The 12,793-nt window shown below is 64.1% G+C and overlaps 1 protein-coding gene across 4 annotated transcripts in view; it reads right to left on the bottom strand.

The window, feature by feature from the left end:
* MAZ (MYC associated zinc finger protein) overlaps positions 1-12,559 on the bottom strand; it is a 32,307-nt gene extending 19,748 nt beyond the window's left edge. The window contains exons 1-5 of one of the 4 annotated variants that reach the window (XM_074998412.1): positions 12,419-12,497; positions 10,760-10,846; positions 7,297-8,072; positions 7,139-7,202; positions 6,004-6,175 (exon numbers count right to left, since the gene is read on the bottom strand). In XM_074998412.1, coding sequence (XP_074854513.1) covers positions 6,004-6,175; positions 7,139-7,202; positions 7,297-8,072; positions 10,760-10,846; positions 12,419-12,454 — 1,135 coding nt within the window. In that variant the 5' untranslated portion in view covers positions 12,455-12,497. Of the gene's footprint in view, positions 1-6,003; positions 6,176-7,138; positions 7,203-7,296; positions 8,073-10,759; positions 10,850-12,418 lie in introns of all 4 variants that reach the window. The other 3 variants (XM_074998411.1, XM_074998413.1, XM_074998410.1) reach the window with 3 other exon arrangements.
* Positions 12,560-12,793: the final 234 nt, after the last annotated feature.

A 12,793-nucleotide genomic window follows, 5' to 3' on the forward strand; every position in this document is an offset into this window, starting at 1 on the left:
CTCACACCCCACGGCAGCTGTGTCCCGGTACGGGCGACACACACAGGGCGGCTCAGTAGGAGTGTGACAGGCAGCGCGGAACAGACCGCTCATGCCCCAGGGCAGCTGTGTCCCGGTGCGGGCGACACACACAGGGCGGCTCAGTAGGAGTGCAACACATAGCACGGAACAGACCACTCACACCCGAGGGCGGCCGTGTCCCGGTGCAGGTGACACACACAGGGCAGCTCAGTACAAGTGTGACAGGCAGCACGGAACAGACCACTCACACCCCACGGCAGCTGTGTCCCGGTGCGGGTGACACACACAGGGCGGCTCAGTAGGAGTGTGACAGGCAGCGCGGAACAGACCGCTCACGCCCCAGGGCGCCCGCGTCCCGGTGTGAGTGACACACACAGGGCGGCTCAGTACGAGTGTGACACGTAGCACGGACCAGACCACTCGCGTCCCAGGGCAGCCGTGTCCCGGTACGGGTGACACACACAGGGCGGCTCAGTACGAGTGTGACACGTAGAACGGACCAGACCGCTCGCGTCCCAGGGCAGCCGTGTCCCGGTGCGGGTGACACACACAGGGCGGCTCAGTACAAGTGTGACAGGCAGCACGGAACAGACCGCTCACGCCCCAGGGCGCCCGTGTCCCGGTGCGGGTGACACACACAGGGCGGCTCAGTACGAGTGTGACAGGCAGCACGGAACAGACCGCTCACGCCCCAGGCCGCCCGCGTCCCGGTGCGGGTGACACACACAGGGCGGCTCAGTACGAGTGTGACACGTAGAACGGACCAGACCGCTCGCGTCCCAGGGCAGCCGTGTCCCGGTGCGGGTGACACACACAGGGCGGCTCAGTACAAGTGTGACAGGCAGCACGGAACAGACCGCTCACGCCCCAGGCCGCCCGCGTCCCGGTGCGGGTGACACACACAGGGCGGCTCAGTACGAGTGTGACAGGCAGCACGGAACAGACCGCTCACGCCCCAGGCCGCCCGCGTCCCGGTGCGGGTGACGCACACAGGGCGGCTCAGTATGAGTGTGACACATAGCACGGACCAGACCACTCGCACCCCAGGGCGTCCGTGTCCCGGTGCAGTTGACACAATAGGACGGCTCAGTATGAGCGTGACACGAAGCACGGAACAGACCGCTCGCGCCCCAGGGCAGCCGTGTCCCGGTGCAGGTGACACACACAGGGCGGCTCAGTAGGAGTGTGACAGGCAGCGCAGAACAGACCGCTCACTCCCCAGGACGCCCGTGTCCCGATGCGGGTGACACACACAGGGCAGCTCAGTATGAGTGTGACAGGCAGCGCGGAACAGACCGCTCGCGCCCCAGGGCGCCCGTGTCCCGGTACGGGTGACACACACAGGGCGGCTCAGTACGAGTGTGACACATAGCACGGACCAGACCGCTCGCACCCCAGGGCGCCCGTGTCCCGGTGCGGGTGACACACACAGGGCGGCTCAGTACGAGTGTGACAGGCAGCGCGGAACAGACCACTCGCGCCCCAGGGCGCCCGTGTCCCGGTGCGGGTGACACACACAGGGCGGCTCAGTACGAGTGTGACACGTAGCACGGACCAGACCGCTCACGCCCCAGGGCGCCCGTGTCCCGGTGCGGGTGACACACAGGGCGGCTCAGTACGAGTGTGACACGTAGCACGGACCAGACCGCTCGCGCCCCAGGGCGCCCGTGTCCCGGTGTGGGTGACACACACAGGGCGGCTCAGTACGAGTGTGACACGAAGCTCGGAACAGACCACTCACGCCCCAGGGCGCCCATGTCCCGGTGCGGGTGACACACACAGGGCGGCTCAGTACGAGTGTGACACGAAGCTCGGAACAGACCACTCACGCCCCAGGGCGCCCGTGTCCCGGTGCAGGTGACACACACAGGGCGGCTCAGTACGAGTGTGACACGAAGCACGGACCAGACCGCTCGCGCCCCAGGGCGCCCGTGTCCCGGTGCGGGTGACACACACAGGGCGGCTCAGTACGAGTGTGACACATAGCACGGACCAGACCGCTCGCGCCCCAGGGTGCCCGTGTCCCGGTGCAGGTGACATAACAGGGCGGCTCAGTACGAGTGTGACACGAAGCTCGGAACAGACCGCTCGCGCCCCAGGGCGCCCGTGTCCCGGTGTGGGTGACACACACAGGGCGGCTCAGTACGAGTGTGACACGAAGCTCGGAACAGACCGCTCGCGCCCCAGGGCGCCCGTGTCCCGGTGCGGGTGACATAACAGGGCGGCTCAGTACGAGTGTCACACGAAGCTCGGAACAGACCGCTCGCGCCCCAGGGCGCCCGTGTCCCGGTGCGGGTGACACACACAGGGCGGCTCAGTACGAGTGTGACACGAAGCTCGGACCAGACCGCTCGCGCCCCAGGGCGCCCGTGTCCCGGTGCGGGTGACACACACAGGGCGGCTCAGTATGAGTGTGACACGTAGCACGGACCAGACCGCTCGCGCCCCAGGGCGCCTGTGTCCCGGTGCAGGTGACACAACAGGGCGGCTCAGTACGAGTGTCACACGAAGCTCGGACCAGACCGCTCGCGCCCCAGGGCGCCCGTGTCCCGGTGCAGGTGACACAACAGGGCGGCTCAGTACGAGTGTCACACGAAGCCCGGACCAGACCGCTCGCGCCCCAGGGCGCCCGTGTCCCGGTGCAGGTGACATAACAGGGCGGCTCAGTACGAGTGTGACACGAAGCTCGGACCAGACCACTCACACCCCAGGGCGCCCGTGTCCCGGTGCAGGTGACATAACAGGGCGGCTCAGTACGAGTGTGACACGAAGCTCGGAACAGACCACTCACGCCCCAGGGCGCCCATGTCCCGGTGCGGGTGACACACACAGGGCGGCTCAGTACGAGTGTGACAGGCAGCGCGGACCAGACCGCTCGCGCCCCAGGGCGCCCGTGTCCCGGTGCGGGTGACACACACAGGGCGGCTCAGTACGAGTGTGACACGTAGCATGGACCAGACCGCTCGCACCCCAGGGCGCCCGTGTCCCGGTGCGGGTGACACACACAGGGCGGCTCAGTACGAGTGTGACAGGCAGCACGGACCAGACCGCTCACGCCCCAGGGCGCCCATGTCCCAGTGCGGGTGACACACACAGGGCGGCTCAGTACGAGTGTGACACGTAGCACGGACCAGACCGCTCGCACCCCAGGGCGCCCGTGTCCCGGTGCGGGTGACACACACATGGCGGCTCAGTACGAGTGTGACACGAAGCTCGGAACAGACCGCTCGCGCCCCAGGGCGCCCGTGTCCCGGTGCGGGTGACATAACAGGGCGGCTCAGTACGAGTGTCACACGAAGCTCGGAACAGACCGCTCGCGCCCCAGGGCGCCCGTGTCCCGGTGCGGGTGACACACACAGGGCGGCTCAGTACGAGTGTGACACGAAGCTCGGACCAGACCGCTCGCGCCCCAGGGCGCCCGTGTCCCGGTGCGGGTGACACACACAGGGCGGCTCAGTACGAGTGTGACACGAAGCTCGGACCAGACCGCTCGCGCCCCAGGGCGCCCGTGTCCCGGTGCGGGTGGACACACACAGGGCGGCTCAGTATGAGTGTGACACGTAGCACGGACCAGACCGCTCGCGCCCCAGGGCGCCTGTGTCCCGGTGCAGGTGACACAACAGGGCGGCTCAGTACGAGTGTCACACGAAGCTCGGACCAGACCGCTCGCGCCCCAGGGCGCCCGTGTCCCGGTGCAGGTGACACAACAGGGCGGCTCAGTACGAGTGTCACACGAAGCCCGGACCAGACCGCTTGCGCCCCAGGGCGCCCGTGTCCCGGTGCAGGTGACATAACAGGGCGGCTCAGTACGAGTGTGACACGAAGCTCGGACCAGACCACTCACACCCCAGGGCGCCCGTGTCCCGGTGCAGGTGACATAACAGGGCGGCTCAGTACGAGTGTGACACGAAGCTCGGAACAGACCACTCACGCCCCAGGGCGCCCATGTCCCGGTGCGGGTGACACACACAGGGCGGCTCAGTACGAGTGTGACAGGCAGCGCGGACCAGACCGCTCGCGCCCCAGGGCGCCCGTGTCCCGGTGCGGGTGACACACACAGGGCGGCTCAGTACGAGTGTGACACGTAGCATGGACCAGACCGCTCGCACCCCAGGGCGCCCGTGTCCCGGTGCGGGTGACACACACAGGGCGGCTCAGTACGAGTGTGACAGGCAGCACGGACCAGACCGCTCACGCCCCAGGGCGCCCATGTCCCAGTGCGGGTGACACACACAGGGCGGCTCAGTACGAGTGTGACACGTAGCACGGACCAGACCGCTCGCACCCCAGGGCGCCCGTGTCCCGGTGCGGGTGACACACACATGGCGGCTCAGTACAAGTGTGACAGGCAGCGCGGACCAGACCGCTCGCGCCCCAGGGCGCCCGTGTCCCGGTGCGGGTGACACACACAGGGCGGCTCAGTACGAGTGTGACAGGCAGCACGGACCAGACCGCTCACGCCCCAGGGCGCCCATGTCCCGGTGCGGGTGACACACACAGGGCGGCTCAGTACGAGTGTGACACGTAGCACGGACCAGACCACTCACACCCCAGGGCGCCCGTGTCCCGGTGCAGGTGACATAACAGGGCGGCTCAGTACGAGTGTGACACGAAGCTCGGAACAGACCGCTCACGCCCCAGGGCGCCCATGTCCCGGTGCGGGTGACACACACAGGGCGGCTCAGTACGAGTGTGACACGTAGCGCGGACCAGACTGCTCGCGCCCCAGGGCGCCCGTGTCCCGGTGCGGGTGACACACACAGGGCGGCTCAGTACGAGTGTGACAGGCAGCGCGGACCAGACCGCTCGCGCCCCAGGGCGCCCGTGTCCCGGTGCGGGTGACACACACAGGGCGGCTCAGTACGAGTGTGACAGGCAGCGCGGACCAGACCGCTCGCGCCCCAGGGCGCCCGTGTCCCGGTGCAGGTGACACACACAGGGCGGCTCAGTACGAGTGTGACACGAAGCTCGGACCAGACCGCTCGCGCCCCAGGGCGCCCGTGTCCCGGTGCGGGTGACATAACAGGGCGGCTCAGTGCGAGTGTGACACGAAGCTCGGACCAGACCGCTCGCGCCCCAGGGCGCCCGTGTCCCGGTGCGGGTGACACACACAGGGCGGCTCAGTACGAGTGTGACACGAAGCTCGGACCAGACCGCTCGCGCCCCAGGGCGCCCGTGTCCTGGTGCGGGTGACACGCACAGGGCGGCTCAGTACGAGTGTGACAGGCAGCGCTGACCAGACCGCTCGCGCCCCAGGGCGCCCGTGTCCCGGTGCGGGTGACATAACAGGGCGGCTCAGTGCGAGTGTGACACGAAGCTCGGACCAGACCGCTCGCGCCCCAGGGCGCCCGTGTCCCGGTGCGGGTGACACACACAGGGCGGCTCAGTACGAGTGTGACACGAAGCTCGGACCAGACCGCTCGCGCCCCAGGGCGCCCGTGTCCTGGTGCGGGTGACACGCACAGGGCGGCTCAGTACGAGTGTGACAGGCAGCGCGGACCAGACCGCTCGCGCCCCAGGTCTCGGAGGAGGGCAGAGACCTGGGCCTGTAATGGGGCCATGCACGAATGGATCCAGCCCCAAGGTGGAAGCTGCACGTGCCTTACAGGGAACTCACATCCACAGGTGGCCTGTGTCTCCTCCCCCTGCCCTGTGCCCACAGCCTGGCCCTCCCACCACCAGCACCACAGGGAGACACGGCAGCCCCGGCCTGGCCTGCCCCACCAGCAGCAGCTCAGGCAGACGGTGCCAGCCCTGAGCTGGCACCCCCCAGACACAGCTCCTCTGGAGAGGGCAGCTCCCCCTGCCAGCCTGGCACACCCCATGCTCAGTGCCCCAGGGAGACATGGTGAGGGTGCAGCGTGCCCAGCTCCCCTCACGCACACCTGAAAGGTGGCACTGTCATGCCAGGAGCAGGAGGCGCTCTCTCACGCATGCACAGCCGCTCTCCCCTCCCCTCCTCTCCCCCACCGGCCCCAGTACCTTTGTTGCACAGCTCACAGATGTGGTTGGGGCCCTGGCTGTGCACCTTCATGTGGTCCGTGATGTACGCGGCACTGAGCATCTTGCCGCACACGTGACACGGGACCTTCTCCTCGTGACGCACTGTGTGTGCTCGCAGCCGGTCCTTCGTGGCAAAGGCCGCCTCGCACGTCTGCAGAGAGGCAGGGTGGTGAGCCTGGCTGCTGCTCTGCATGCCCGGGCCCAGCCCCCAGACACATGCAGGGGCCCTCTTGGGGGAGCTGTCCCGGACACCTGGGTCCCGTCTCTGGGAGCACTGCTGGGTCCCCTGGGGGAGCGGTCCCGGACGCCTGGGTCCCGTCTCTGGGGGCACTGCTGGGTCCCCTGGGGGAGCGGTCCCAGACGCCTGGGTCCCGTCTCTGGGGGCACTGCTGGGTCCCCTGGGGGAGCGGTCCCAGACGCCTGGGTCCCGTCTCTGGGGGCACTGCTGGGTCCCCTGCGGGAGCGGTCCTGGACACCTGGGTCCCATCTCTGGGAGCACTGCTGGGTCCCCTGGGGGAGCGGTCCCGGACACCTGGGTCCCGTCTCTGGGGGCACTGCTGGATCCCTTGGGGGAGCTGTCCCGGACGCCTGGCTCCCATCTCTGGGAGCACTGCTGGGTCCCCTGGGGGAGCTGTCCCGGATGCCTGGCTCCCATCTCTGGGAGCATTGCTGGGTCCCCTGGGGAAGTGGTCCCGGATGCCTGGCTCCCATCTCTGGGGGCACTGCTGGGTCCCTTGGGGGAGTGGTCCCGGACGCCTGGCTCCCGTCTCTGGGAGCACTGCTGGGTCCCCTGGGGGAGCGGTCCCGGACGCCTGGCTCCCGTCTCTGGGAGCACTGCTGGGTCCCCTGGGGGAGCGGTCCCGGACGCCTGGCTCCCGTCTCTGGGAGCACTGCTGGGTCCCCTGGGGCAGCTGTGAGAGAAGCCTGAGTCCCAATCCCAGGGGCAGTCCCTGGGAGTGCTGTGGGACTTCCCAGGGAAGTCACTTGGCCGCCAGTGTCCCATTGCCTCTAAATGCTGTGCGTCCCTTGGGGGAGCCTTCCTGGGTCCTGTTCCACGGAGCAGTGGGTGGGGAGCTGCTGGCCCCAGGAGCACAGGGGAGGCAGGGGCAGGTACCTCACATTTGAAGGGTCTCTCTGTTGAATGCACTTGGCGCACGTGGCTGTTGAGATGGTCCGGCCTACGGGGGAGCAAAGGCAGGTCAGGGCTCGGCCGATACCCGCACCCCCATCCCCTGCTGGAGGGGGCTCTCTGCCCAGGCCCACTTGCCATACCGGGAGAAGCTCTTGCCACAGTGGCTGCAGATGTACGGCTTGTGGACGGCACCGTCGTGGGAGCGCACGTGGTAGCTCATGCGATCCTTGCGTTTGAAGCGCTGCTGGCAGACGGGGCACTGATAGGGCTTCTCGTCCGAGTGCGATAGCTTGTGCCGGTTGAGGTGGTAGACGTCCCGGAAGGCCTTGCCGCACATCTCACAGGCGTGGTTCTTCCGGATCCGCTTGCCTGACGCAGTGGTGGTCACCAGCCCCGTCGCCCCTCCCGCTTCTGCCCCCGCCGCCGCAGCCCCGCCCCCGCCCCCCCCCAGGGCCGAGACACTCAGCAGGCTGAGGGGCACCATGGTGGGCATCTTCATGGCAGCTGGGCTGGCACGAGCAGCCTTGGCGCCCGTGTGAATGGCCTCGTGGCGCCGAAGGTTGTAGCCGTTCTTGAACTCCTTGGCGCACAGTGAGCAGATGTACGGCCCTTTGCTCTTGGACTTCTTCTGGGCCTCACTCGGTGGGGGTGGTGCTGGGGGCTGGGCCGGGGGGGGCTGGGGGGGGGCTTGTGGGGCTGGGGCCACCTGCGCCCCGCTCCCTTCAGGCCCTGGCTGCTGCTGCTTCAGAGCTGCTGTGTCCACTGTGGAGGCAGCTGGGGCCGACGCCGTGGCAGCCGCTACCACCGCCGCAGCTGCTGCCGTCTCCTGGGCAGCCGCTAGCACTGGGAGCAGGTCCACCTGCAGGGAATCAGCAGGGGTGGCTGGAGCAGGTGGAGGTGGGGCGGCAGCAGCAGCCTGTGGGGAGGGAAAGGGGGTTAGAGGGAGGCAGGGGCAGACTTCAAAGGGGTGTTCTCGGCAAAACACCAGGGCCAGTTCCAGCTCCCAAAACTTTAGATTTTCCAATTAAAAATCCCAGGAAATTCCATCCCAAACCTTTGTGAACAGACAAAAGCCTGGAAGAATCCAGCCCCCAGTCTATTACTTCAGTTCAATCCAAATAAACTGCTAAGCCCTGGGAAATTCCAAGCTCCAGAGGCTTCATAACAGTATCTGATAACAAAGCAAAGAAGAGTCCCGGAAAAGCCCTTACTTTATTTCTCAAACCCAGGTTTTCTGGCCTCAGTCACTTTGGGTCGCTTTGCTCTGTTTCAAGCCTAGCACCATTCCAATTCAAAGCCAAACAGTTTATCACTTGTGCAAAACAGCACTGCGCAAAGATATTTTACGAATTGTTACCTAGGAAAAAAATCCAGCACAACAACAAAAAAAGGCTTTAAAATGGCAAACTTAAAAGGTGAATCTACCCTAGAATTTTGAAAGGGGTTTTCTAATAAATTCAATTATCAGCACTCCCATTTCTCATTTTTCTAAAAGATAAAGTGAAATATTGAGGGGAGGGCAGTGGCAAACTATGTTTCAAGTACCTAACTTCCTTGACTGATATGTATACGATTACTTTATACAAATAAAATTAAAACTAGAATGTTAGATAAAAATATTCAGTGTATCATTTTAAAAATGAAATGAGAAACTCCAATCCAAATTTAAAAAAACTTAACCAAGGAAAAATAATGAGAAAACTATATAAAATAATCTATTACCTTGCAAAATTGCAATCAAAATAGGTAATGTATATGTAATTATATCAGACCTATGATGTACAACGGCTAATTGTACTATACACATACACTTTTAGCAACTCATGCAATTCCCACGCACAAAAAGCTTTCTTGGTTTATTAACCCAGAGAAATGCTGAACCAAACAACTCATAAGAACATAAGAACATAAGAATGGCCATACTGGGTCAGACCAAAGGTCCATCGAGCCCAGCATCCCATCTGCCGACGGTGGCCAATGCCAGGTGCCCCAGAGAAGGAGAACAGAAGACAATGATCAAGTGATTTATCTCCTGCCATCCATCTCCTGCCCTTGTTCTGAAGGCCAGGGCACCATACTTTATCCCTGGCTAATAGCCATTTATGGACCTAACCTGCAAAAATTTATCGAGCTCTTTTTTAAACCCTAATAGAGTCCTGGCCTTCACAGCCTCCTCCGGCAAGGAGTTCCACAGGTTGACTGTGTGCTGTGTGAAGAAAAATTTCCTTTTATTAGTTTTGAACCTACTACCCATCAATTTCATTTGGTGTCCCCTAGTTCTTGTATTATGGGAAAAGGTAAATAATTTTTCTATATTCACTTTCTCCACACCATTCATGATTTTATATACCTCTATCTCTGTTTAATTAACTCTGTTAATTAAAGAATGTTGATGCTGGAATTCCTCACTTTTTCAAATAAAAATTAATTTACAATAAATCCAGAGAAACATCAGCACAAAACCAACTTGTTTTAATAGAGGAAAAGATCTAGGAAATCCTGATGAAAAAACCCTCAACTTTCTTTTGTCCATCTAAGGCCCCACTCCTCTGGGGATTTGCACCCAGGCCTAATTTTAGTCACAAAACCCTTACTGACTTTCAATTGATCAATCACCCCCCTAGCAAAACAGGCAGCTGTGAGTTTTTAGGCAGGGCTAAGCTATCATGACAGAACTGAAGCATAGCGCATATTGCTGGTTTGGTGTAACTAGCAAAAACCATCTGTAGAAATACCTCCGTTTATTTCAAGTCAACTCCTTTTGCGTTAGTAACCTTAACTGGGACGCCCAAGAGGGATTTGAAACTGTTGCTGTGTACTTCACATAACTGACCACAAATCAGGATAACAAGTTAACATGATCCATTAGAAATGCTATAGGCCGTACCTCGCTGGTCCAGCACTCTTGGGACCTGAGTGCTCCCGGGGTAGGTACCAGGGAGGTCAGGACTCTGGACCCTCCTTCTGGATGCTGTCATCCCACTCCCTACCCCCACGATGTCTGAGAGGCTCAGCTATCGGTGGGGCCCCCCCCAACATGGGGTTGCTGGAAGGAGGAGGGGCTCTGCTCGCAACCCACCAGTTGGGCTCCCTGCTGCAGGGCTGCCAGTGGGGCTCCCCACACACGGCTGGGGTTCCTGTCACCAGCAGGGCTCTGGCTCTGTTCCCAGCCTGCCAGCCAGAACCCGGGGCTCTCTGATCCAGTAAGATCCACAGTCCTGCCAAAACACAGCTGTTGCTGGACCAGAGAGCGTCAACCCACCCAATCAAGTCAGCTGCAAGTATGAACTGCAGGACACAGGCCAGGGGAACTGGTGTCGCCAGTGTGACTCTGAACAGAGATATTTTCACAAGAGGTGAAAGGGCGCTGGCTGCTGTGGCGCACGTGAGAAGCTTTGTCAGTAACTGCCAGAGACAGGCTGAAGGTAATGAAAGCAGGTGTGTGGTGGGACTAAACTATAAGCAGCCACTTCTAGGGATGCTCTTGAAGTGCTGCCTCCTGAAGAGGAAAGGCCCCGTGTCCCCTTGGCCACCCTGAGCTCCCTCCCCGGTGACCCAGCAAGGCCTGGTGTCCCAGCCGGCCCTGCCCACACCTTTGCTCACCTGGAAAGGGCTCTGGGTGCAACCCTGCGCGGTGAAAAACCTGGACTGGATTTCAGCCCCGACCTGGAGCGGGTTCTGCGTGTGACTCTGCTGAGAGGAGAGGAGAGAAGAGAAGACGAGTCACTAAGCCCAGGGAAGGGGCGGTTAGCGCCTGGCTCACCAGCCCCTGGGCTCACGCTGCTCCCCGCAGAGGGGAACGTGCCGCTTACCCAGCCGGGCAGAGGGCGAGGCGTCGTGCTGCCCAGTGCAACAGGGCAGTGCAGGGGGAGGAGTGCTGATGAAAGGAGGGTGTGGGGGGTCTTGGCGGGGGGGGGCTGCAAAGGCAGGGTTGAGGCAGCGGCGCCCCGGGCCCTTGGGAGGTGAGGGCAGGCCAGGACCGGGAAGGTCTGAGGGGGACCAAGGAAGCGGGGCGGGGGCTGGCTGGCTCCCTGAGGGGAGAAGTCAGACAGAGGGTCCCCCAGTGCCTGGGGGATTGGGGCCGGGGCTGAGGCTGGCTAGATCCCTGGGGGAAGGGGTCAGATGAGGGGTCCCAGTGCCTGGGGGCAGGGGGCTGGGGCTGGCTGGTGCCCTGGGGGAAGGTGTCAGACAGGGGGTCCCAGTGCCCAGGGGGAGGCAGAGAGGGGACTGGATGGTGACCTGGGGGGAAAGGTCAGATGGGGGGTCCTAGTGCCTGGGCGAGGCGGAGATAGGGCTGGAGGAGTCAGACGGGGGGTCCCAGTGTCCAGGGGGGCAGGGCTGGTGCTGGCCGGCTACCTGGGGGGAAGGGTCAGACAGGGTGGGGTCCCAGTGTCCAGCGGAGCGGGGCTGGGGCTAGCTGGCTCCCTGGGGGGAAGGGTCAGACGGGGGGGTGGTCCCAGTGTCCAGGGGAGCGGGGCTGGGGCTGGCCGGCTCCCCGGGGGGAGGGGTCAGACGGGGGGGGTGGTCCCAGTGTCCAGGGGGGCAGGGCTGGGGCTGGCTGGCTCCCTGGGGGGAGGGGTCAGACGGGGGGGGTGGTCCCAGTGTCCAGGGGGGCAGGGCTGGGGCTGGCTGGCTCCCTGGGGAGAAGGGTCAGACGGGGGGGTCGGGGCTGGCTGGCTCCCCGGGGGGAGGGGTCAGACGGGGGGGTCCCAGTGTCCAGGGGGGCAGGGCTGGGGCTGGCTGGCTCCCCGGGGGGAGGGGTCAGACGGGGGGGTCCCAGTGTCCAGGGGGGCAGGGCTGGGGCTGGCTGGCTCCCCGGGGGGAGGGGTCAGATGGGGGGGTCCCAGTGCCCGGGGGAGAGGAGGCGGGGGCTGGGGCGGGAGAAGGGTTGGCCGGTGCAGGGGGGAGTCGGGGGTGGCACCAGGTGATGGGGGAGGGGCTGTGACAAGGGCAGGGAGATTAGTGGGCGAGGGAGGGGCCCCAAGAGCGGAGGAGGACGGGAGACTACGGGCTGGGGGAGGGGCCCCGGGAGCGGTAGAGGGGGAGGGGCCCCCTGTGGCGGGAGGCGACAGGCAGGTCACGCGCCGGTGCGGGAGGGGTCAGGGCGCGAGCGATTGCGCGGCGCTGCACGGCGCGGGGGCGCGCACGGCGGGCGGCTGGCGGGCGGGCGCGGCCCCGCCCCCGCTGAGGCAGCCCCGCCCGCTGGGAGCGCAGGGCGGGGGCCCCCCCGAGGCGGCCGCGCGGCGGGGGCGGGGCGGGTACCTGGAAGATGAAGCTGCTCCAGTTGCTCGGGTCCATGGCGGCGGCGGGGGCGGGAAGGGCGGGGGCGGGGAGCAGGAGCAGCGCCGCGCGGGCGGGGGGAGCGAAGTGGGAGGGGGAGCGAGGCAGCGGCGCGAGGACACCTCGGCGCGCACGCTGATTGGCCCCTGCGGCGCGCGCTCTCGCGGCGCGCTAGCGGCTCCCTGAGGGAGGGGGCTAGTGATTGGCCGACGCGGAGATACTTGGTGCGGTGTAATCGGCGGGCTCCCATTGGCCGTTCAAATGAGTGACAAGGTTAGCCCACGTGGGATTCTTCTGATTGGGCGAAAACCCACTCGGCCCGCCAGCTGTCACGGTGTAGGCACGACGGCCGTTGGC

Source organism: Carettochelys insculpta, chromosome 6 (assembly GCF_033958435.1).
Source record: "Carettochelys insculpta isolate YL-2023 chromosome 6, ASM3395843v1, whole genome shotgun sequence".
NCBI lineage: Eukaryota > Metazoa > Chordata > Testudines > Carettochelyidae > Carettochelys > Carettochelys insculpta.